This window comes from Acomys russatus, chromosome 12 (assembly GCF_903995435.1).
Source record: "Acomys russatus chromosome 12, mAcoRus1.1, whole genome shotgun sequence".
NCBI lineage: Eukaryota > Metazoa > Chordata > Mammalia > Rodentia > Muridae > Acomys > Acomys russatus.
The window spans coordinates 8,076,912-8,103,924 of record NC_067148.1 but is presented as its reverse complement, the minus strand read 5'-3'; the positions used below and the strand labels follow the sequence as shown (position 1 = coordinate 8,103,924).

The following is a 27,013-nucleotide window of genomic DNA, read 5'->3' as shown; positions in this document are numbered from 1 at the left end:
AAAAAGAAATCAGGAAAATGGAGATTGTTACAGGACCTTAGAGCTGTCAATGCTACGATGGTAGTTATGGGGGCCACTCAACCCGGCCTCCCTGCTCCAGTAGCCATTCCTAAGCATTGGCATATGATTGTAATTGACTTGAAAGATTGTTTCTTTACTATTCCCCTACATCCCAATGAGTCACAATGGTTTGCCTTTAGTGTTCCCTCTGTTAATTTGCGAGAACCTTATAAAAGATATCAGTGGGTAGTATTGCCTCAGGGTATGGCTAATAGTCCCACCGTTTGTCAGAATTATGTGGCATCTGCCATAGAGCCTGTCAGGATGCATTTCCCTGCTGTATATATTATTCATTATATGGATGATATTTTGCTGGCTGCACAGACAGAGGAGGTATTATCTGCTTTAGCTGACTTGCAGGAGATGCTGAAACAGGCTAATTTACAGATCTCACCTGAGGAAATTCAAAAGCAATTTCCTTATCAATATTTACGTCATCAGTTGTTGCAGAGTGGTGCTAAACCTCAAAAAATTACTTTAAGATTGGATTCCCTTTCCACTCTCAATGATTTTCAGAAGCTTCTGGGAGATATTAATTGGATTCATCCCAGTTTAGGAATTACTTTTGGTCAGATAAAGCCGCTGTTTTATATTTTGCAAAGACATCCTGATCCTACTTCTGCCCGACATTTAATACCGGAGGGTTGTACTTGCATAGAACTTCTGCAAAAGGCCCTATCTCAGGTCCGTGTCAATTATGTAGATTATAACCAACCACTACTGCTATTGATAGTCTGCACAGCCCATGCTCCTACTGGAGTTTTTTGGCAGACCGGGCCTATCTTGTGGGTACACTCGCAGGCCTCACCTGCTAGAGTAGAAATTTCTTATCCTCAAACTGTAATAACATTATTATTTAAGGCCCAGAAATCCAGCTTGCATATTTTTGGAAAAGAGCCTAATATAGTAACCTCTCCTCTTTCTTCAGCCCAAGTAACATGGCTTCAAAATAAGAGCGATGATTGGGCAATTTTTATGTCTTTTACCCTCAACAAATTTGACAATATTTATCCTCCAAATAAGTTAGTTGAATTTTTAAAAATGTACCCTGTTGTTTTTCCTGAAATTATACAGAAGCAGCCCATTCCTCATTCTAGGGTGGTCTTTATTGATGGAACGTCTAAAGGTATTGCAGCAGTCTTTTCCTGGATGATAATCAAATGAGTTACAGTCACCACCCTTTCTGCTCAGGTGGCAGCATTGCAAGCTGTTCTTATGGCTCTACAGTTATTTCCTAATGCATCTATAAACATTTATTCTGATAGTAAATATGTAACTGAAATTCTCTCTCCCCTGTAAACATCTGCCTATGTAGCTCCTATTTCTTTGGTACATGGCCTTCTCTTACAGATTCGGGGGGTTAATTTGGCTGAGACAGGATCCTCTTTTTATTGGACAATTAAGAGCGCACACATCCCTACCTGGACCGTTGAGTGAGGGAAACAGGATGGTGGAGGTCCTTACTCAAGAGCCCATAGCTCTGACAGTAATCACAGGGGTGGATAAAGCTCAGCAATTACACCATAAATTCCACCTCAATGCCAGGTCCTTACGTTATCATACTGGTGTTACCAAAGATCAAGCCACACAAATAATTAAAGACTGTCCATCTTGCGCAGAGTTCCTTCCAATTCTTCAAACTGGGGTCAATCCTAAAGGGCTCCTGCCGAACCATATTTGGCAAACAGATGTAACTCATTTTCCCAGCTTTGGTAAATTATAATATGTTCATGTGTTCATAGACACAAACTCAGGTTCACTTTTTGCTTCAGCTCACTCAGGGGAAAAGATACGAAACGTTAAGGAACATCTGCTCTTGGCTTTCGCCTATATGGGCACTCCCAAGCAAATAAAAACCGATAATGGCCCTGCATATATTAGTGCTGGTCTTGCCGAGTTTCTAGATGACTATGAGATCATTCATGAAACCGGGATCCCATATAATCCCCAGGGACAAGCATTGGTAGAACGTGCACACCACACCATTAAGGCTTCTCTTGCCAAAATAAAGAAGGTGGAGTATGTAGGAAAATCCTCCTTGCATTCTCAATTAGCATATATTTTGTATATTCTCAATTTTTTAACTGTGTACGATTCAGGCTTATCTGCTGTGGATAGACATTGGAGACCTCCCAAGTCACATAAAGGACTGGTTAAATGGAAAGATCTTTCCACTGGTTAGTGGAAGGGTCCGGACCCCATACTGGCGTGGGCCCGAGGGTCTGCTTGTGTCCTTCCACAGGACAATGAAGTACCAATCTGGGTTCCTGGGTGTTATGTGTGTCCTGTTGTTCCACAACAGTCAGCCCAGCCTACAGGAGACCGTTTGGGCTCTGGTGAAGAGCCCCCCGCCCCCATCCTGATGCCAGTAGGTCTGAACAGACCAGGATGGCTGTATTTGAGTATCAGAAAGATTTTCCTCATGTATTTTGGAGTAGATTGGGCCAAATTCCTTTCTCGAATTTTTGGTAGAGATGACCGAAGAAATTACCTGGAATTTTCTCTTAAAATGTTTTATCTGTGAACTCAATTTTTAAAACAGTTGTAAGCCTATGCCAGGTTATCAGTTTCTTAATTATGAGTTTGAGTAGCTTTTCATCTTTCAAGAAATTAGTCAGAGCCCAGTCGTGGTGGCGCACGCCTTTAATCCCAGCACTCAGGAGGCGGAGGCAGGTGGATCTCTGTGAGTTCGAAGCCAGCCTGGTCTACAAAGAGAGTCCAGGACAGTCAAGGCTACACAGAGAAACCATGTCTCAGAAAAAGAAAGAAAGAAAGAAATCAGTTTTATGGGTGTGGGGTGCTTCTAGTGTCCCTTTACAGTCATCTTGAGGTGTGTGGGATCCATTGTGATAATCTCTCTATGGGCCATGATTTTATAACGTCTTTTCCCTTGGTTAGTCTGTTACATTTGGAGTTTTGTTGATCCTGTCTAGTAAGGGCTTGCTGACTTCACTGGTTTCTGCTCTTCATTTGTTCTTTTAATCTAGCTGCTCTAGGCTCAGACTGCTTTTCTTTCTCTGGCTTCTTAAAGTGGAAGCGAAAGTTATTGATTTTATGGTTTCTCTAGTCTGTGGATATCATGCCATGAATGTCTCATTGTGCATTAGCTACATAGCACAAATTTTGATTCATCATATTTATTTACTTTCTTTTCCCTACTGGGCTTGAACCAAGGGCTTCAGATGTCATGGACAAAGACTCTAACTACTGAGCCATACTTGGACTGTGATGTTCTCACTCCCTTTCAAATATCCTGTCATTTTTCTTGAGACTTCCTCGTCTTTATTAATAACTGTTTTTAAGGGCTAGTGGACTATTTCCAGCAATTCAGCCTGACAGCAGATCATGATGGATTAGCCTCAGTATTCACAAGTGTCACTCATAGTAAAGAAATCAATAGCGAAACGCCATTAGCTCTGTCTGTGTACTATAGCACACGCTGCGCACACAACACCCCCACCGGTGGCAATGCCACTTTTGTTTCAATACTTATATACAGTTTAGGACACAATAGCACTTCATTATTATTCTTTTATTTCTAAAATTGGAAGTTTTCTGGTATCACTTCCTTCAAGGTAAAGCTCTTTAGCATTTGTTTAAAACAAGGCTGGTGAGGAGCAAAACTGAATTTCTGTATTTTGCCTTTAAGACTAAATGATAGCCTTGCTGGTTGTTTGGTGGTGCCAGGGACTGAATCTGGGGCCTGGACTTTGCTAAGTAGGCATTCTGCCACTGAGCTCCTGCCTCACACCTTCTATGGCTATCGCTATCACGTTTATTTCGGGTGTCGGGTAGGGACACAGGGTCTCCCTGAGTTCTCCAGGCTAGTCTCGGTGATTCAGGTAGACCTCGAACTTGTCATCCTCTTTGCCTCTCGAGTCACTGTGATTGTGGGGCTGAGCCACCAAATCTGATGGCAAAGTTCTTTCCTCTTGTCATTTTTCAGGTGTTCCACTGTGCTGTGGCTTCTTTTTAAACTTTTAGCCATCTGAATAGTTGCTACCCATGAGCATCATCCTTCAAGTTCATTTCTTTAGGCTGTAGGTTCCTGCAGGCTGGTTAGGATGTGTCTGGGCAAGACTTGGGGGAGTTCTGTTTTGTTTTTGTTTTTTAATTATTTTTCTCCTTAAGGTTTACATGGGTTTGTGACTTTTTGTGTTTCACTGCATTTGGGGGAGGTTCGGCTTTAGCATCTTCATGTGTTTTCTGTGCTGGTCTCTCCTCTTGCCCATCAGGAACCCAGGATGTAAAAGCTAGACCTTTCAGTGCTGTCTAACAAGTCTCGGAGGCACCATTTTCTCCCCAGTCTCATTTGTACTCTTTGTTGTTTGGTTTTACCCATTTTATGCTCCTCTATCTGGAAATGTACAGCTATGGTGGGTCTGTCATTTTGTTCTTACCACTGAGCCCACGGTGGAATTTTTATCTGAGATGTTATGTTTTTCAGTTATAAGATTACTTATTCCATTCATTTTTATCCTCTTCAGTGATGAAATGTCTTTCTCCATTTGCTTAACACATATTCCCCTCACTACCCAAGGCATAGCGGTGATGCTGTCTGCTCTGCAGCTCTTCTTACTTCCAGGCATCTTGGGGTCTTTCATTCTCTTGGGAAGTAAATGCATTCTGATTCTTTGCATAGTAAGTAACTTTTTCTAGAACTTTTGAATATGAAATCCTGAGCTCTGCTGGAATCCTCTGCACAAGACTGAGCTTGGTTTTAGGAACCAGACAAGTCAGTTAATATCTGTCTTCTAGTTATGATGTTTTCCAGTGTCTGCTCAGACTTGAAAGGCTTTGGCAGGCTTTATGGTGTGCTCTTCGGTACACACTAAGCTGGAGGCCAGCCTGGGACCTGGATTTAGGTCATAGTTGTAAGCAGCAAACAGATCTCCTTTCTCCCGGAATCACTTTAGCTTCCATCTTCATTATATTTATGGTACTTTCATAGAATGATAATATTCTAGTATGGCAATTCTGTCATTTCTTAACTATATCACCCAATAAATTGTGTAGTCCTTTGAGGGAACGGGACATGCTCCTGCCTCCCACCTCCCCGCTGTGTTCCCCTCCAGCCCCCATGCTTAATGGCTGATGCATGGCCATTTTCTTCACTTTGAGAGATTTTCACCATAGTGTCTTTGTTAATTCAGAAAGTAGAAGGAAATGGGGAAATATGACATACTCATAGCCTCCCTATTAATTATTTTTAAAATTCTGGGTTTTTTTCTAATTTCTTGGTTCTTTTCATTCAATTTCTTAGAATCTGAAATTAGTTGAATTTTGTACTTAGACAAGGGATTGTCTCTGGGAGGCTGGGCAGGCACTCAGTTGAAGATACTAGAGACAATGGGCTTATCTCAGTCAGCATCATCAAGTCTTTTACTCTGATTGTGAAATGCTGCTTAGCAAGCCGGTGTTTTATATGCAGAAATAACCATGTAAAAATTAAATTTTTGAATAATTTAATTTTTGTATTGTTTACTAGATATTTCTGCTATTTTAAATTAATATTATTAAGTGTAACTTTTAACTATATTGAATATAGAAGGAAAAATAAAAAGCAGCGTGTAGTTTTCCTTCAAAGGACGACGCAATTGTTTGGGAGATGTAGTGATAGAATTAGAAGCTCTGGATAGCTCAGTTGATAAGGCTTCAGACCCCAAATCTGAAAGAAATGATAGAATTTCCTTAATAGAATATTACATTCTGTGAAAGTACCATAATGAAATGGGGGTGGATTGCTAAAGAGATTCCAATGGGAAAGAAATCAAGGAAGGCTTTGTGGGCTCAGTAGCTTTTGAGCTGACCTTGAAACATAAGTAGAATTTGGACATAAAATGGTTGGAAAGAAGTATATTTTGGACAAAGAAACAGCATGAAGCTGGATTTCAGGGCTAAAAAAAAAAACCTTTGCGGGCAACAGAATGATGAGTGAGCCTTTTGGCTTCTTTGGAGAAGTCCAAATGTCACGTAACACTTCTCCAAACTTAAAAGCATTTCTAAAATTGTGGCAAGGTAAAAGCCTTTACATGTTTATAATTTTATTTCTTTATAATTTACTTTCACGTCTCCTCGTTTTCTTAAGAATACAGTTCTCTTTAAGTACTTGTATCTAAGATATGATACTAATCTCTGGTCTGTTTTCTCTCTAAATAAAATTAATGCTAAAGACTAAAGGACGATGTTAAAGCCATAGTCCTAGTGAGGCTTTAGGGTTAACTGAGGAGTCAGGGAGAACTATTTCAATATGATTAGTGTCCTTGTATGAAAAGAGGCAGCTTAGGCTCTTACACAGAGAAAAGAGCATGCCAGGACACACCGCAGGCATGCACCGTGAGGACGCCGCACTACAGGCATGCACCACGATGGCACACTGCAGTGTGTGCAGGGACACACTACAAGGAAGCACCTCAGGGACAAACTATGAGGACACACTGCAATGGCATTGGCTATCTACAATCCCAGGGGAGAGAGAGCTAGAGAAAGCCGCTCTGAGACCTGCACTCATGGCCTCTGGACTGTGAGAAGCTACCTGTTAAGTTCTTCTGTCTGTGGGCCTTGGTTATGGTGCCCGAGCACACAAACATACCATGGATATTGAAGAGTGAGGCTATCTTCTTACTACCTGAGCTGCGTGTCTTGTACCTCACTGCCACTTTGTGTTAAAATTACCATTACTTTCAATTGTGGGAGATAAATCATCCAATGACATTCTAGATTCATGTTATTATAAGAATGAATTGAATGCCATCCTGTTCCATTCCTATTTTCCCCCTCAATCCTCTTCCATTTTCTTCCTGTGTCCTTCTGATATTCTGCATGAATTTTCTCTGTTCACTTCTGGCCAGTGTGTATTAAAGCTCTGAGAGCTGATGGCATTTCATACAAGGCAGGAAGCTACATGGATGCCTTTCTCAAGGAGGTGCCAGATGCTGGGTAACAACCCTCAATTCTAGACATAAATTGAGTCCCGATGGCTGCTGCCCTTGCTCTTGACACATGTGAGTGGGAATAAACTAGCAGTCATGAGCTCTCCCCTGGTGTGAGCCACCTGCAGAGGATCCATTCCTGCCCACAGGAAGCTGACAGCCACAAGGCGGGTATACAGTGAGATGCATACATGACATTAAGTATGCCTGTGTTTGAAACCAACATGGACCCATGGCTGTAACACTTCAATGTTCATAACTATTATGGAAGTTTGTTGATGATAAAAAAAAAAACTATGGTGATCATTTCTCTAATGGAGAGAGAGAGAGAGAGAGAGAGAGAGAGAGAGAGAGAGAGAGAGAGAGAGAGAGAGAAGATCAAATGTTTTTTCTTTCTCTTGTACACACACCAAAACATATAAGCTAAGGAAGTGAATTAAGCTGCCCAGGTCATAGGATTAATTGATGGCAAAGCATAGGGAGGAAGTGGAGTTTCACCATCATACATTTATTAGCAAATATTATTAAGCATGTAATTGAACACTTAGAAACCATAGTGTTTCAAAAGGAGTGAAAAGGTTGCTGTTAACTTTATGAAATGGCCTGTGTAGTTTTTCTAGCAGTGTGCTCAGACTAAATGTGCCTGCTCAAGAACATAATTTTCCATCACACAAGGAGTAAAACGTTACCAGCAAAGGATAAAATTACAGTTATGTGACTAATTATGGTTTGACCAGAATTAGCTCTCTCTTTCAGGAATGCAAGAAGATGGCCTCTGATGATAGACCCTCAAGGTCAGGCTAATAAGTGGATCAAGAACATGGAGAAAACCAACAGTCTTCAGCTCATTAAACTAAGCGACCCTGACTATGTCAGGACTCTGGAAAACTGTATCCAGTTTGGAACTCCTGGTAAGTAGATGAACAACAGGTGCATGTGTGGAAATGCCTGGGCAGGGCACAATTAGGACACACTTTGTAACTTTTTTGAAAACACCTGTGTCAGGCTTGCTATTAAGAGATGACTTTGATGATCTCACAATACTTAGTGATTATCAAATGAGAACTTGTTCTCCTGTAACCTCATGCTGTTATACTTGTGTCCTAGCTCCTGAGATAAAGTTCTCTGAGACTTTAATATTTATAAATAAATGCCTAGGCCATAAGCTTTGGCTCATTCCCTGACTAACTCATAACCTACATTAACCATTTATTCTATGTGTGTCATAGCTGGTTACCTCTCCTCAGTTTCATAATGTCTGTCTTCCTCAGAGTTGGGGCAAATCTCCAGCCTCTGACTCTATCCCAGAGTTCCTCTCTTTCTCCCAGAACTCCCACCTCCTATTTCCTGCCTCAGCTAATAGGCCACAAGCTTTTTATTGACAGGTGAGGCTCCCATACAGTCCACAAGAGATCCTCCCTACAATCTCCCAGAAAACAAACCATTAGAAAGCAAGGTTTCCTTTGTTACAAAGTACATCTGTGGTGTTGCCTCTAATTTGGCTCTTTTAATTTTTGTCTGTCATTTGCTTTTCTTCAGTTTTCAATACCAATCTTCTATAGTTAAAAAAAAAAGCCCATTTGATATTGATATGCCAATCATATTTTAATACAGCGGCAGTCCCATTTTCTGTTTCTTCTTGAATTATGCTACAAAAGTGACAGGGAAAGTGAGCAGATTTTGTGTGCCTGGCACTCAAAATGAAGAGATTACAAAAATGACAAAAGTTGTTTTTAATCACGGTCTTACGCGGTAGTCACACCTGCCAAAACAAAATGCAGCGTGCTTGTGACCTATGCTAATTGGGGTCCTGTTTTAAATCTGTGTTACACATCACATTTAGCCAAATGAACACAAGCACTTAGGAAGCCATAGCATATGTAGCTCCAGAAGAAGCTCATCGGGTCCCTCCTGCGGTGAGAGCTGTGCAACTACAAGCGTCACATAACAAGCAAGCTAGCAGTCCTATGGCATCTATGCTTACCTGCTAGTAAGCTTGCTTTCAAGTTCTAATTATAATCTTAGGGTTTTAGCATAAGCAAGAAATGAAAAAAATCTAAATCTATTTTTAAGACTCTGTATCTACGGACTGGCACACAGTCATGCACACACACACACACACACACACACACACACACACACACACACGGTATTGCATTCTATTGTCATTCTTGAATTTTAAACATTTTAAGTTGACACATAAATGCACACATTTATGGTATGCTGTGTAATGCCTACATACACACATTCTGTCAGATCACAGGAAAACATAATTATACCCTGAAACATCATTTCTAGATGGTAAACAATCCAAAGTCCTTCTAACATTTTAGAAAACCGTATACTGCATTTTCTGTAGTCACCCCATTATGAAATAGAACAGCGTATATGTAAGGTATTATAGGTGATGTAAGAGCTACACAAAAAGGGAGCCATAATCCCTACTCTTCAGATACTTTGCTTGTGTGATATTGGGATCATTCATGTGTTACTGTAATAAAAACTGAAGGTAAGCATCCCTCATGTAAGGAAGGACCAGTGTGCGGTTCTATGTCGGGCTCTTGTTTCTGGACTCAGAGTGTTTGCCTTTGCCATTCAGTTTCCTCACCTGTATACTAGCTATGTAGTGTTCGGAGATATTACTATTTATTGTGTAGTTAGTGTCTGGTGACTGCTTAGCTCATAGGGCTTTGCTGATGGTATAGCTTGCGTTCCCTCTTTTCAGTACTGAGGATCCCACCCATGGCTTTGAAAAGGCTCAAAGCATGCTTTGAGCTTGTGATAAGTGGCTTACTTGTAATTTCTTAAAATATAATGAGACAGCCACAGATGATCCTCTGTGTGAATTCAGAAAAATCAGGGAAGATTTCTAGAAGGACTCATCACCTTAAATGCTTCAAGCAATTAAAATTACTTAACATAAGTATTAAAACGTTTGGCATGATAAAAGACAAATGATGGAGTGTCTATTCTCTGCTTGGCGTTCTTGACACTTCTCTGATCTCAGCTATGTATTTTGATATTTAAATTCCATAATTATAGAGCAGAACAGGTAATAGAGGTGAACTATCTGGTGTTTTTAAAGTTCTGCATCCTAATCACGGGAAAGAAAGCTGTGCTGGGTGTCTGGAGCAGCATTACATCAGTGAGATGCAATGGAGAACAGACGACCGTAGGTCACAGTAGGCAGGGTGGGTGTGAGCAGCAGTGCACAGACCCTTAAAAATGTTTCTTGTACACTGTGCACCAGGGTTCAAAGGGGTTTCTGTTTATGCTGTGTACTAGGATTTAAATGTTTTTCTTACTCTGAGTTTCACCCACAAAGTTTTGGAATCCCACTGTAACTCTACCCACTTTATTTTAGTAAGAAGCCAATCAGAAGTATAAGAGAAAACTCAGTGGTGTAGCCAGGAGTGCATGTCCCATAAAGGGGAGTGCTGGAAGGACCTCCCAGGTCTTCTGCCTCTGCCTAATAATTTGTTCCATCCATCTTCTAACTTTAAACACCAGAAAGAAGTGAAAAGTTTAAATTCTCGTTGAGAGGTGGCAAGCTCTAATCTATTTATATGTTTAACCATCAAGTAAAAGTTTGAAAACATGAGTGGTTAAAGCTCCTTCTGTCTGAGAAGTTATCTTTAGATTCTTGGCTATTCAGGGATAGCGGCTTTAGATCTCTTGTTCTTCACAGGCAGCCTGGGTGGCGAGGCAGAGAGTTCTGCCAACTTTATCCACCTGCCACATCTTTATCCAACAAGAGCCACATCTCCCTCTTCTCTTTTGTACTGAGTTTTAAAATAAGACACTCTTTGGAGAAAAAAAAAATTTTTTTAAAGATTCTGTTATTTAAAAACTTTGACAACCGATGACCTTGAAAGTCAAGGTGCACCTGCATTTACTGTCTCAATCAATAAAGTATATATAGCGTGCTAATCATATAGACATTGCTGAGAAAGAAGTCTATGCACATAGGTCTTTTGGATTTGCCTCATTTTTCCCATGTTGGCTGTCGTGAAGTATCACCTTGGCCACAGAGATTGAAGTTCCAGGTGGAGAAGAGTAAAGTATCAATGTAGACAGAGAATGAGAATTCCTCATAAGCCAGTCATGCTGCCCTTCCATCCCTTCAAGGACTAGTTGAGGCTCCCTTGACACAAGGATGTTGACATTTTTATTATGAGGGTTTCTGACACAGTTCAACCTAATTATAAATAGCATATGCTATCTACAGTGGAAGAACACACCAGCGTGCAGTTTCCAGACAGAAAAGCAAAATATTTACTCTAAGAAGCCACTGAGATGCCCTCCCTTAAGTGCAAGGTTAATTGTGCTCTTTCCCTGTCAGTTGGTACCAGCCACAGTGCTGAGATGGGTGCAGCAGGACTTTCCCTTCAACTGTCTGTCTGTCTGTCCCTGTCTGCACTGCTAAATTGTGATGCTCAAAGTCCATTCTTTCTAAGATGTGTGCAAGTTCAGTAACAGCATGCTGTCCAGGACTCGGTTCTTCTGTGATGCTTATACGGATAGGTCTGTCAACAACCAAGTGAGTGCCCCTTGCAGCTCTGACTTCTCACAGCTTTTCAGGAAAATGGTTTTGCAGTGTGGTTTACCCAGAAGTGGGCTGTGCATTTGCTTCTAGGACCAGCATGAACAGAATCAGGAACAAGATTTTTAGTCAAAACAGCATTTATGGTGTCATTAATAAAGGTGGGAAAAGAATAATCCAGACAGTAGAAAACCAGCATAGTTATTCATTCTGATATATTCATTTTATTTAATTATAAAACTAACTCTGAGCAGGAAGTGAAATGAGTTCTTCAGTTACCTGACGTGTCTCTGTTGGCCAAGAGGCAAGCAGTGGAGGGAACTGGTAGAAAGATACTTGTAGGAGCTTGTAGAACTTAGTAGGAAGATTCATTCGGCTAAGAGTAACCAAGGAGGGAAGACTATAGCTGAGTACTTAATGCTTAGTGCAGATGTCTGTTAGCCCCTGCTCAGTCCTCGGGCTGCTCTTCCCAGCCCAGATCACTCCCATTCACCGGAAGGGTCCTTACAAAGCACCTGAACTCAAGACTGCCTGTGCTAGGTGCTTAACACTATCCTGTAAGATGTCAAGCTAGCAAAGGCATTACAAGGTTAACGCTGTCAGGGTCATTTGCCTCTGGGTCCTCTCTAGAACGACACCAGATGTTCTGAAATTTTTTTGTTTTGTTTGGTTTGGTTTTGGGTTTTGTTTTGTTTGCTTAGAGAAGATGTTCTGAAATGTTTTTTTGTTTTGTTTGTTTTTTGCTTAGAGTGCTGCTCGTGTCTTAGAATAGAGAAATATCCAAATATAATAATATAAAATAAACGGACCACTGGCTAAAAAATAAGAGAACAGTAATATATTTGTTAGTTTTAATAGTATAGGACAATTTTATTGTAACGTCAGGCAAAATAATTAGGACAGAAATTGCTATTTACTTTATCTCAAGTATGTGTAGAAAAACTGATAGAAATATTGAACTGAAAATTATTCATCAGGTAATTATGTTGTATGAGGTTTTGCATCATTTTTGTATCAGTGTACATAGTCAACCTACGGTATTTAATGGAAGAGAGAGAGGGAGATGAAGTAAACTAGATTAGAGGTAGTTGCCCAATTTCTTCTTTGTAATTTCTTGTGTTTTCCAGATGTTCTATAGTATGTATGAGCTACTTTTGTAATAAAAATACAATAACCACTGGAGTAGCTACAAAAATGCATTTCCTCTGCCATCATGCCCAGATACACAGTGAGTCCCAGGCCAGGCCGAGATCATCAGGCCAGCCTGTTTGGCAGAGAAGTGTAGGAGCAGGTGGGGTGGCCGCGCAGACCCACTTACGGACCCTTCCAGGCAGGCAGGGTTTTTATGACATCATTTCTCTGTGCTTGGAGAAGATAAAAGTAACATCATGGCTAGCCAGGAACAGGAAGCAGTCTGGAGAGCTGAGCGAACGTGGAAATGAAATGTTTATAGTTGGTATTTTAAGTGCGATGGAATATTTTTTCTGCCTTTAGTATTGCTAGAAAATGTGGGAGAAGAACTGGATCCGATCCTCGAGCCTCTCCTGCTGAAGCAGACCTTCAAGCAGGGCGGGAGCACGTGCATCCGGCTGGGAGACTCCACCATTGAGTACGCCCCTGACTTCCGGTTCTACATCACTACCAAGCTGAGAAACCCGCATTATCTCCCAGAGACGTCAGTGAAGGCCAGTACCTAGTTTCCTGATTGCGTCTCCTGATCCCTGACCACGTTTTCCTTCTCAGCCATAAAGAGGACCGGGTCTTCCTGAGGCAGTCAGAATCTGTCCTTTCTACTTTATGAAATTACATGCCGTGGAGAACGGCCATCAGAATCTAATCTGCAAAGTCATCTTTAGATTTTCACTGTTAAAAGCAAGTGCCGTGTAGCAACATTCTTTCTTTGTGATAGATGATATGCTAATGACTGGAGTTGACACTGAGACACAGGACTTCATCCTTTCTCAGACTAAGGCTGCTGCTATCTGATTTTGAAGAATGATTTAAAAGAATCATTTTCGATCAGGGTTCTTTTAAATGCTGAAATTTCTTTAAAGGGTAGAGTTAACATGTTGTGCGAGGTCTACAGTGATGATAACATTGATCAAAGCCTGGGCTCCTGGAACTTCGGGGCTTTCCCACTCTGTTTTCTCCCTTATTCTCATCTTTCTTTGTCGCTCAGTATTTGTGAGTGTGACGTTTGTTTAAATTATATATAGAAGAAAGATCTGTCCAGTGTGCTCAGATGTTCTTTTTTTACTAGAAATACTCAACACAGGCAGCTCTCAAGGTGTTTATATTACACACACAGCAGTGTGTGCAGAATGGGTGTAACATGTGGCTCAGGAAAAGTGGGGGGGGGGGGGGGGTGGTGACTACCGCGTGTCTGGAAGCTCAGGGTACACACATAGACTGTACATTCCAGAAGCCAAGAGGACTAGAGGAAATGGATGTATATGAGTGTGACAGTTCAGCTTGAATTTGAAAACATAATGGAAATGCTGTTGCTACTGTTTCTACTTAGCTAAACACACTGTTATCTAAGCACTGGAAAAACACCTAGTCTCTCTTTATGCATTAGGAAAGTTTATGCATATTTAAGAGTGTGCATTTGAACTGCTGCTCCATCACTTCTTTACTTCCCTCATTTGCAAAGGAATACTACGTCGCTGAGTGAAGTGAACATTAAATAAGTTCATCTCCATAATGTGCTCAGGATGAGGCCTAGTGGACAGAGAGCCTACGAACATTACCCGTTAGCATGACGGTTTTAACTTTGCAGTATAAGGTGAAAAGAATAAAGCATCTGGGGAAATAAAATCCCAAGGCCATGGTAGGAAGAGAATTAATAAACAACACGGAAAAGGCCCTTCTTGCTTCCCACTAAAGTACGTGACAGCCTCTCACAGAGCAGGAACAGCTCTTGGTTGGGTAATAACTGGTTATGACAGAAGTCGTAAGCCGCAGCAGGGAGGACGCTGATCTGTGTATGGTTCAGCGTTGAAATCCTTATGATCCCAGAGTCTTCTGTTGCTCCATTATTTTAATTGCTGGGATTGATTAGAGGGGGATTAGGAAGCTTGGCGGGGTAGTTATTCGCTTTCATTTACAAATTTAAATACATCCTCTCACGCCCACATTCCAGGGCCTTTCATGTGCCTTTTGCTTTCAACAGCACCCGAGGGTGAGTGCTGCTGTGCTGTTATCATCCTTCTGAGTCTAAATAAAAGTGAAATCATGTGCCTTGTGATGTAGGGTTTTAAACGGTTTGTGAATGTGGCTACATTTGCAAAGTCTTGGTTTCAAAGCTCTGGCATTATTAGGCTTATAATGAATAGATTTGTGACTGAATGCAGTGAAACAAAAGTTACAAAACCTGCATTTTGCTAATGCCGTTTTTTGCAGGAAAATGGATATACCCTGCATAGTTGGTTTCTCATTCAAGATTAATGTGCTAATAGGATCAATTATGGTTTTTTTCATGATAATTATCTCACCTAAACCGATGATTGCATCCACATAACATCCATATAAACTGTACCCAGTAGCATTGGAGGCCAAGCACTGAGAGAATGAGGGGAAAAATCAACGGAGAAAACAGTAGCATGAAGCAGGCATTTGGCTTTGGGTGGGAGGAGTAGGTGACCTTTCTAGCAGGGCCAGGGGAAGGCACTTGGCACTAACTGTCCCAGGTAGCAGATTTCCATACAAAAACAAAATGGCAGGCCCCTGCAGAGGGAATAGTCTCTTGCCAGCAAAGGCAGGGAATTGTGACATCACCTGTACAGCAAGCAGCCAGATCTCAAACACTGTGCTGAAAAGACAAAGACAAAATTAGAGAGTCAGGGCATCTGCGACAGCACTGCAGACTTCCATTTGGGAGAAAGGGAAACCCGTGTGCCTGGGCAGTGGCACCAGGGCACAAGCCAGGCAAAAGCACCAAAGGTTCTATACAATTCAGAGGTCTAAATGAATAGCTTTGGCCCTCACCTGTAAGGGAAAGAGTGGTGGCTCATGCCGTGACCTTGCAGTTTGTACCTAACATAAATACTGAGGGCTGAAGTCCAAACTTCAGTGTCTGTGTTTGGACTTGGCATGGTGTGGAGCAGTCTGCAATTAGAGAGCTGCAACTGTTTCTGGTCCCTTGCTTTCCTCCCCTCCCTACCCCCACCCCCTGTTCTTCCCTAGTCTTTCCTCCTTTCCCTTTCCCCTTTATTCTTTATGGCTGAAAAAGAAAATTCCAATACATATAGACACCACATGTACCTGATCGACCCTCTGCTGTTGGATTCCCAGGTTGGCTCCATAATTTAGGTATTGTGCATAGCGCTGTACTAAGCATCCACGTGCACAAACCTCCCTCTCCTACTTTCTTCCCTCTGTTCAACCTCTACCTCTGTGTAATCGATTTTCCCTTGTGAGTGAGATTTCAGCTTCCTTCCTTGGATCCTCCTTGTTATCTACCTTCTTTGGGTCTGTGCGTTGTAGTATGTTAATCCTGCACTATATGGCTAAACTCTGCTTATAAGTGAGTACATATCATGTGTGTCTTTCTGGGAGTGGGTTACCTCACTCAGGATGGTCTTCTCTAGTTCCATCCATTTGCTTTCAAATTTCATGATTTCTTTGTTTTTAATAGCTGAGTAGTATTCCATTGTGTAAATGTACCACAGTTTCTTTATCCATTCTTCAGTTGAGAGACATCTAGGTTGTTTCCAGATTCTGGCTATTACAGATAAAGCTGCTATGAACATAGCTCAGCAACTGTCCTTGTTGTATGGTGGAGCACCTTTTGGGTTTATATATAGGAATGGTATAGCTGGGTCTTTAAGGTAGAGCTATTCCCAATTTTCCAAAAAAGTGCCAGATTGATTTCCAAAGTGGTTGGACAAGTTTGCACTCCCACCGGCAATGAAGGAGTGTTCCCCTTTCTCCACATCTCTACCAGCATGTGATCTTAGTCATTCTGACTGGTGTAAGATGGAATCTCAGAGTCATTTTGATTTGCATTTCCCTGGCGACTAAGGACATTGAACATTTCTTTAAGTGCCTCTCAGCCGTTTGAGATTCCTCTGTTGAGAATTCTTTGTTTATCTCTGTGCCTCATTTTTAAATTGGGTTATTTTGTTTATTAGTGTTTACTTTTTTTAGTTCTTTATATATATTGGATATTAGCCCTTTTTTGGATATAGGACTGGTGAGTATCTTTTACCAATTGGTAGACTGCAGTTTCCTTCTATCGACAGTGTCCTTTGCCTTACAGAAGCTTTTCAATGTCAAGAGGTTCCATTTATTAATTATTGATCTTAGGGCCTGAGCTGTTGGTAGTCTGTTCAGGAAGTTGTCTCCTGTGCCAAGGAGTTCAAGGGTCTTCTCCACTTTTTCTTCTAATAAATAGATTTAGTGTATCTGGTTTTATGTTGAAATCTTTGATCCATTTGGGCTTGAGTTATGTGCAGGGTAATAAATATGGATCTATTTGCATTTTTCTACATGTACACATCCAGTTAGACCAGCACCATTTGTTGAAGATGCTTTCTTTTTTCTATTGTATGGTTTTGACTCCTTTGTCAAAAAATCAAGTATCCGTAGGTGTGTCAGTTTATTTCTGGGTCTTCGATTTGATTCCATTGACCCACCTGTCTGTTTCCATGCCAGTACCATGCAGTATTTATTACTATTGTTCTGTAGTATAGCTTGAAGTCAGGGATGGAGATACCTCCAGAAGTTCTTTTATTGAATAAGATTGTTTTAACTATTCTAGGTTTTTTGTTTTTCCATATGAAGTTTAAAATTGTTCTTTCAAGGTCTGTGAAAGATTGTGTTGGTATTTTGATGGGGATTGCATTGAATCTGTAGGTTGCTTTCGTTAAGATGGCCACTTTTACTATGTTGATCCTCCCAATCTATGAGCATGGGAGAGCTTTCCATTTTATGATATCTTCTTCAGTTTCTTTCTTCAGAGACTTGAAATTCTTGTCATACAAGTCTTTGACTCACTTGGTAGAGTTACACCAAGATACTTTATACTATTTGTGGTTATTGTGAAGGGTGTAGTTTCCTTAATTTCTTTCTCAGCCTGTTTGTCATTTTTATACAAGAAAGCTACTGATTTTTAAAATTAATCTTGTATCCAGCCACTTTGCTGAAGATGTTTATCGGCTGTAGGAGTTCTCTGGTGGAATTTTCTTGTGTCGCTTACATACACTATTATATTGTCTGCAAATAAAATAGTTTTCCTTCGTTTCCAATTTGTATTCCCTTGATCTCCTTTAGTTGTCTTATTGCTCTAGATAGAACTTCTAGTACTACACTAAAGAGATATGGAGAAAGTAGGCAGCCTTGTCTTGTCCCTGATTTTAGTGGAATTACTTTGAGTTTTTCTTCATTTAATTTGATGTTGGCTATCGGCTTGCTGTATATAGCCTTTATTTTGTTTAGGTATGGACCTTGTACTCCTGATCTCTCCAAGACTTTTATCATGAAGGGGTATTGAATTTTGTCAAAGGTTTTTTTCTGCATCTAATGAGATAATCATGTGTTTTTTTTTTTTCTTTTCAGTTTGTTTATATGGTGGATTACATTGATGGATTCTCATATGTTAAGCCATCCCTGCATCCCTGGGATGAAGCCTACTTGATCATAGTGGATGATGTAATTGATTGGATTCAGTTTGCGAGTATTGAGTATTTTGCATCAGTGCTGATGAGTGAAACTGGTCTGAAATTTTCTTTCTTTGTTGAGTCTTTGTGTGCTTTCAGGTATCAGGGTAACTGTGGCCTCAGAGAATGAGTTTGGCAATGTTCCTCTTGTTTCTGTTTTGTGGAATGGGTTCGAGAATAACCCATAATAGAGACTAGATCTTCTTTACAATTCTGTGCTAAAACAATCTGACCTTGGGTTCTTGTTTGTTTTTGTTGGGAAACTTTTGATGACTGCTTCAATCTCTTTAGGGGTTATAGACGGTTTAAACTGTTTGCCTAATCTTAATTTAACTTTGTAAGTGAAACCTATCAAGAGAGTTTTCCATTCCCTATAGATTTTTCAAATTTGTAGAATACAGACTTTTGAAGTAAAAGCTAATGATTCTTTGGATTTCTGCGGTGTCTGTTGTAATGTCTCCTTTTTCATTTCTGATTTTGTTAGTTTGGGCACTATTCTCTGCCTTTTAGTCAGTTTGGCTAGGCGTTTGTCAATCTTGTTGATTTTCTCAAAGAACCAGCTTGGTTTCACTGATTCTTTGTATTGTTCTCTTCGTTTCTAAGTTATTGATTTCAGCCCTGAGTTTGAGTATTTCCTGCAATATACCCCTCTTGGGTGTATTTCCTTTTTTTTTTTCCTAAAGTTTTCAGGTGAACTATTAAGTTGCTAGTATGGTATCTCTCCAATTTCTTTATGAAGGCAGGTACTTAGTACTATGAACTTTCCTCTTATCACTGCTTTCATGGTGTCCTATAAGTTTGGGTATATTGTGCCTTCCTTTTCATTGAATGTTAGGAAGTCTAAAATTTCTTTATTTCTTCCCTGACCCAGGAGTCATTGAGCAGGGAGTTGTTCAGTTTCCATGTGTATGTAGGCTCTTTGTTATTTTTGTTGTTGTTGAGGTCTGACTTTAATCCATGGTAGTCTGATAAAGAAGAATGGGTTAATTCAATTTTCTTGATGTTTGTTTTGTGACCAGCCATATGGCTGATTTTGGAGAAGGTTTCATGTGGTGCTGAAAAGACAGTACATTCTTTTGTGTTTGTGTGAAAAGTTCTGTAGACATCTATTAGGTCCATTTGATTCATGACCTCTGTTAGTTTCATTATTTCTCTATTTAGTTTTTTAAAAAATTTAATATCACTTTTTAAAATTCACTTTACATCCTTGTCATAAGCCTATCCTTCATCTCTTCCTGGTCCCACCCTTCTCTATTTAGTTTCTGTTTCAATGATCTGTCCATTGGTGAGAATGGGGGGTTGAAGTCTCCCACTACTAATGTGCATGGATTGATGTGTGATTTAAGCTGTAATAATGTTCCTTTTACAAATGCAGGTGTCCTTATATTTGGGGCATAGATGTTCAGGATTGAGATGTCATCTTGGTAGAACTTTCCTTTGATAATTAAGTGTCCTTCCCCATCTCTCTTGGTTAGTATTAGTTGAAAGTCTATTTTATAGTATAATAGGATGGCAACTCCAGCTTGCTTTTTGGGTCTGTTTGCTTGGAAAACCTTTTTCTAGGCATTTACTCTGAGTAATGCCTATCTTCATTGCTGAGGTGTATATTTTGTTTTTGGGTTTTTGCTTTTTGTATGTAACGGGATGTTGGATCTGGTTTATATATGCACTCTCTTAGCCCGTGTCGTCTTATTGGAGAATTGAGTCCATTGATGTTCATAGATATTAGTGACCAGTGATTGTTGGTTTCTTTTATTGTGGTGTTGGTGCTGATAGTGTGTTAGTTTGCTTGTCTTCATGTGGTTTTGCTGTTGTGAAGTTGTCTATATCCTGTGGTTTCTTGGGTGAAGCTGACCTCACTGAGTTGGAGTTTTTCTTCTATTATCTTCTGAAGGTCTGGGTTAGGCCATAGATATTGTTTAAATTTGGTTTTGTCACGGAATATCTTGTTTTCTCTCTCTATGGTAATTGAAAGCTTTGCTGGGCATAATAGTCTGGTCTGGCATCTGTGGTCCCTTAGTGTTGGCATAACATCTGCCGAAGTCCTTCTGGCTTTTATAATCTCTGCTGAGAAGTCAGGTGTGATCTGACAGGTCTGCCTTTATAAGTTACTTGGCCTTTTTCAAAGGTCACTTTTAATATGTTTTCTTGTTCTATAGATTTAGTGTTTTGATTATTATGTGGTGGAGAAATATCTTTTCTGGCTTAGTCTATTTGGTGTTGTATAGGTCTCTTATATGTTTAAATGCATCTCTTTCTTTAGGTTGGAGCAGGGGTCAACTATGCATTCCCAGCTCCTGGCATGTTCCCTCACATCCAGGAAGTACTGACCACAGTGTTTTGGTATCAGCCACCCAGTTACTTTGTGGATCCATAGTCTCTGACAATCTGCCACTCAAATATGAAACTGAAACATTTTTTAATAGGAAACTGCCTGTTGAGCTCATTAACCCATTTGATTATGTGGTTTGTTTACTTGTTGTATTTTTTAAGGGGAGGAGAGGTTTCTCTTTTATATAGTCTAGCTACTAATCCTCTATCAGATATGTAATTGGTAATGACTTTCTCCCATTTTGTAGGTTATCTTTTCACTCAGTCAGCTGTTTCCTTTGATGCAGAGGTTTTGACTTTCATGAGGTCGCATGCATCAACCATTGACTTTGTTGCCTGCATTCTATTGGGAAGGTCTTGCCTCTGACTATACTCTTTCCCCTTCTTTTCCTCTCATAATGTCAGATTTATAGCTCTGACAATAATCTTTGGCTCAGGGTTTTTGTGCACGGTGAAAGCTAGGTTCTAATTCACACTTCTATAAGTGGACACCCAGTTTTTTTCAGTCCCACCTGCTGCAGAGACAGTCTTTTCTCTGTGACAGTTTTGGTTTGTTGGCGCTCATAGCTGTCAGGGCTTCTGTCTCGATCTCCATTCTATACCATTGGTCTGTACACCAGTTTTGGAATGTACCCTTTTCTAATTTGTGTGAGAGTCCCATAGACTAGCAGAGCCTGGCAGGTTAAAACCAAGCCAACACCACTTTACTGTACAAAGTATTCTTCTAATAAGCTGATTGGGAGTTTGGCTGTTTGTGACAGTTTACATGTTTGCTCACTGGGTTTCTCTGTTCTGCTAATTCTCTTGGTAAGGGGAAAAAAACCCTCAGATTTGGGTATGACAAAACAGGAAATTTTGCTGCAGTGATCTAGGTAAGTTGTGATATAAACTATGTTAAACATTTTGAACAAAATGGTCAACAGCACACAGTGCTGTTTAGCTGGGTGGTCCCAAGTGAGAGAAGTCCTTTGATTAAGGAACTAATGCAAACTGGGGCAAGCACTGTGCTCACTCTGTTGGCTGCTGGCAGTTTCTCAAATCTTACTGTATTTTTAAGGCTAAGATCATTTGTGACATTGTGAATAATAAAGAAAATGTTCATGGTTACACATGATAGAAAGGTAGGTACCTTCATTTTTCAGAGCCCTAGAAATAGTCTGCTAGACTCAGATCTTCAGAGTCTATTGAGAGTCAGAGTCCAGAGTCGATGCAAAAGCTAAGGAATTGGGCTGGAGAGATGGCTCAGAAGTTAAAAGCACTGGCTTCTCTTCCAAAGGTCCTGCGTTCAACTCCCAGCAACCACATGGTGGCTTACAATGATCTACAATGTGATCTGGTGCCCTCTTCTAGCATGCAGTTGTACATGGAGGCAAAACACTGTATACACAATAAATTAAAAAAAGAAAAAAAAAAAAAGCTAAGGAATTTTATTAAGTTGAGATGCTGGGGTCCACCAAGATCAGAAGGGTTGGGGACCCTGAGTAGCCCAAAGCAGTGATTTAAATACCCTTTACAGAAGTATAATTCAGCAACAGCAATTAATAAAAACCTAACTGGCTAACAAAATTAACCTCTAAGGGCATTGCATAGATTGAGTGGAGCACAGGAAAGAGTGAGGGAGCAGCCCAGAGGCCGTTGGCCTTAGCATATATTAGGGTGAGATAGGGGTAGGCATGAAGGTATGATTATTCTAGGAACTATCTTGAGCTAGCAGGTTCTGAGTAGGGTGGGGTAGAAGTAATGGGGTACAGCAGTGGAAATTTTTCTTAACTTGTCTCAGCTTGGCATAGATATTTAATAAAGTTTCAGCATGGCTGCATTCTGGCTAACTCTGGCTGACCTGAATTCTTTAGTCTACTCACACGCTCTGTGTTGGAATGATGGAATTTCCTGCTCTCTCCCATGTACCCACCTTTCCTCTGCCTGAAGTCTTCCTCAGCCTTGGCTGCACATTCAAATCACCTACCAAAGACACAGTCTACTCCAGACCAATTCAAACACTTACTGGAGATAAAATTTAAACACTACTCCTGGCTTGCCAGTTCTTCAGGAGATTCCACCAAAATGACAGTGCTGACACTGTTCATCCTTTCCCCCAACCATATGCTAGCCATCTGCAAAGTCTGGCCTTGCATCCTGTCTCTGGGGTAAGCCCTTTTGTCGTTGTGGCTCAGGTTAGACCCTTTTACTTTATTTCCTGAATATTTACCACTTTTAATTCCTTATCCTCCTGGATGTTGTTTCATCCTGGCCCAGGTAAGAGATAAATGAGCCCATGGATGCATCCAATCAGAGAAGTGCTATGGAGAAACTGGGAATAGTGAAGAAGCACCAGAAGCTACTGGGGTGGGCGTGGCATACACCGGGGGAGGTGTCTGGGAGGAAGTGAACCGGCATCTTGGAAAATGAGGAGTTGATCTGTTATATTACCAGTATCAGGCTGTTCAGTAGAGCAACCACTGAAGTGCAGGGAGGGATTTAACACTCCTTATGCCTGGGCTTCCACCATCAAGTCCCAGTGCAGTTCTAGTAAAAGACATGAGAGAAAGTAGCAGAGGCTGAAGACAAGGTTGCAGACCCTAAGGCATGTGGGCAGCAGACTGGCAAATATACAAACAAAAAACAAACAAGCAAAAAAACAAAGTGAGAATTTCAAAGGAGTCCATGCTCAAGGAGTTGTTTATTGGTTGGTATCTAGATTATTTAGTGACCAGTGTTGGTGTTTAGGTGGCAGAACTATACAGAGAAACCCACAAAGTCATACCATGCATGACAAGGAAGGTTTAATAATGGAAGGGCCACAGAGGCCACCTCTGCATGAGGGGTGGCAGGAGAGGGGTGGGGAGAGAACAGTTCCTTTTATGAGGTGATGCAGCACATGTACAGGGAGAAGACATGCATCTCTTGGCGACAGTGGAGGTGTGTGATATCTTGGTGGCTGGCGATGATGTGTGCTGTTGTCGCCAAGTCCATGGAGCTGGCTGCAGAGGTGCCTGATCACTAACAACCAGAACTGGGCAGTTGCTGTTTTGTTGCCTTGTGTACTGATGGGACTGGGAAGGGTGAAGGCAGCAGAGGGCTACATAGTGAAGTGTAACTGTGAAGCGTGGAGCTCATTCGAGTGTTGCAGGAACTATGAATAGTTTTCCAGAAAACGTTGCCCTATATATTGAAAAGAAGCAAGAAAGGGAGTGTTTTAAAGGTGTGGCCAATGTATGGGCATACACACCCACACCACCCTCTCCACTAATTAGGAACTGTTGGCTCTGTTTCCTTAACAATTAAACTTTAGTATGAATTTATTAAGCAAAGGCATCTTCCTTACAACCCAACTATCCTAAACAGGGGGGAAAAGAGATTAAAGAGAACAAGAATGAAACCTTCTGGGTATCAGTTCCCCTGGGCAAGTCCCTTGGCGTAATTCTCCAGGGTGGAGTCGCAGGGGCCTGTCTTTTGTCTTGGGCCGAAACTTCCTCTCTCTGAGTCTATCTAAGATCTTTATCTCAGTGGGGTCTCCATGGGGTCAAGCCACCCAAGACTACTTTCACCTTTGGCCCAGCCTAAGGCAAGGTCACATTCCTACCACAAGGAACCTGGATGGAGTAGGTGTCAGCAGATAGCCCTTAATGGGCACTATTAGAATGTAAATTTCCAAGTGTTTTTCCTGCAGGACAGTGGCACAGTAACATAAAAACATCACTTATAGCATATCAATACAGTATTCTCTTTTCTCTTCTCTCTCAGGATTGTTTCATATGATACCAACAAGAGCCGTGAAATGAGAATCAGTCCAATCTGTGTTAAGGTCATCTCCACCCATGTTCTTGTTGATTTCACTGTTAAAGAATTGTCAGAAATTGGACCAGTTTGAATTTGGAATAAATACACTATTATAAGTATTTGATTTCTGACTGTCACAAATTTTCATGGGTTTTTAACCCAACTGTCAATCTTGCCTGTCCCTTTAGCTGTATCTCTATGAATTCTATTTTCACACATATGGCTACCACAACATGTGTTCAATGAATGGAACCTCAAGCCACACACGCACACAGAAGCTTTCTTAGTGGGAAAAGCAATGCATTTTCAAAATAAATTCGTTCCTTTGTAGGTCACATTATTAAACTTCATGATAACTCCAGAGGGAATGCAAGACCAGCTTTTGGGAATTGTGGTAGCCCGAGAAAGGCCAGACCTTGAAGAAGAAAAGCAAGCCTTGATACTACAAGGAGCTGAGAACAAAAGGTTTGAAGCATCATGAAACACAGAATTATTATTTATTTTGTGGTTATAATAAAGTACATTTAAGCATCTATTTAGTTAGATTGAATGGTATACCAGATAGGAATTTGTTTTAAATATTAATTTTTTTTTTTATTTAAGTATGCATGCTGTGTCTTTGTGCCATGTGTGTTTGTGTCTCTAGGAGCCAGACAGGTCAAAAATGGCATAGGATTCCTTGGAAATGGAGTTACAGACAAGTGTGAGCTGCTTGATGTAGTGGCTGGGAATTTATGCAGGGCCTACAGAGGTTCTGCATTAATTAGAAAACTACATTTCTGAGTCTTTTTCTCTGACATAGGAAGAACTAGGAGGCTTGCCACAGACGTGGGCGTGGGTTTTCAGTTCCTCAATGAAGGGCCTGCACAAAGTTTCTGTGTCCATTATGCAACCAAGGCAATGTGTTTTCTTTGGAGCATGGTATGGATGAAGGAGAGAATGTTGACTCTTTCTGCTCATAGCATCTCTACGGCAGTAAAAACTCTCTACGTCATGTAAAAATCCAGAAAGAAACTGTCTTCACCTTGTGCTCACCCTGAGCTGAGGTACTAGGTGACAGAGGAGACTGCCTCACTACATTTCTCTCAAGGTGTCAGGTGGGTGGTCATTAGTGAGGGAGATGGAGCAGGAAGGCAATGTCTTGGTGACATTTCACAAGATAAGACATTAATTTCGCAGCATCCCCTTTTCAGTTATTTGTCATGGCCCAATGCATTTCTTTAGGTTACAAGGTCTTTCTTAGAAAGGACTGCATATTTCAAGTGATTTTTAAACCATTTCTTTTTGTTCTGAGAAAGCTGTGCTTCCTTCTAGGCAGTTAAAGGAAATAGAAGACAAGATTTTAGAAGTTCTTTCATCTTCGGAAGGCAATATATTAGAAGATGAGACCGCGATTAAGATATTATCTTCCTCCAAGGCGCTGGCTAATGAGATTTCTCAAAAGCAGGAAGTAGCGGAGGAGACAGAGAAAAAGATTGATAACACCCGTATGGGCTACCGTCCCATCGCCATCCATTCTTCCATACTCTTTTTCTCTATTGCTGACTTAGCCAACATTGAACCCATGTACCAATACTCACTGACCTGGTTCATTAACCTTTTCATCCTGTCCATTGAACATTCAGAGAAATCAGAAGTCCTATTAAAAAGGTACGTGACGTAAATGCTACCCGCATCAGGGAAAATGATGCCTTTGGTTATTGTTTCAGGATGGCATGGATATCACAGCCATGAACTTAACGTGAGCCTGAGTCAGCATGTTTCCATAAATATAAACTGGGGCACTGGAGATAGAACATGTATGTGTAACTTTAGCTGGGGAACAATTGTTTACAGAGCTGTAGTTGAAGGGACTCCAGCCAACCTGGGCACACTCAGCATGGCTCTGGCAGGCCCTGCCCTTCTCCCTCATTCCCTCTGCCTTGCTAAAAACTGTTAGATTACATTCCTACAGCTAGCCACCAGGGTCTGTTCCCTTATTTGGCCACTTCCTCCTCCTGAGGCTGACCACCATGGTCCAGCTATCAAAGTATTGAAGTCTAGCAATCAAAAACCCTATTTGTGTCCCCTAATTAACATGCCCAATTAAAATTAAACATCTCACCCTAACATGGGGTCTCCCATATTACCTTTATAAACTACTGTTTTCCTATGGGCTACATTGGTCTCCTCTCTATCCAGAGGCTCTTGTCCCTGCGACCCCAACCCAAGTGCCCCTTCTTCCTGACCCTTGCTCCCTGTCCCTTCTCCTTCGTCCTCATCTTCTGTCTTTGTCTCTTATGCCCTGCCCTTTGTGTCTCTGGGGCAAATGAATCACCTTTGTCCTGAGCGATTATTGATCCTTTCAATATGATTCTGTAATATCTTACAAAAAGAAAACAGGTGGCTCTAGCTATCATTTTTAGAATCTCTTATTGACTGAGGGATGGTAAAAGGCTTTGTGTTCTCCAGTAATAAGCTGACACTCTCAGCCACCTCCAAAACTGTAGTTTTGCATTTGTGTATACTACAAGGAAACTCTGCCAGGTACCCGGGAAAACCCAAAAATCTGATAATTGATTGTTTTTGATAATCACACAGCTTCTTTTTATATTATGATTATCGATAGAAAATATCTTATTCACCATTGACTAATATATAAAAGCAAAAGTATTAAGATCTTGTTTAACCTTAAGTCAATGAGAGAATAAAATTCATTTGATTTGTTG

The 27,013-nt window shown here is 40.8% G+C and overlaps 1 protein-coding gene across 1 annotated transcript in view; it reads left to right on the top strand.

Moving 5' to 3' along the window:
• Dnah7 (dynein axonemal heavy chain 7) overlaps positions 1–27,013 on the top strand; it is a 248,100-nt gene that overhangs the window by 165,059 nt on the left and 56,028 nt on the right. Inside the window, exons 50-53 of the mRNA XM_051154521.1 lie at positions 7,749–7,903; positions 13,030–13,220; positions 24,637–24,770; positions 25,620–25,955. Of these exons, the coding sequence (XP_051010478.1) occupies positions 7,749–7,903; positions 13,030–13,220; positions 24,637–24,770; positions 25,620–25,955 (816 nt within the window). The remainder of the gene's footprint in view (positions 1–7,748; positions 7,904–13,029; positions 13,221–24,636; positions 24,771–25,619; positions 25,956–27,013) is intronic.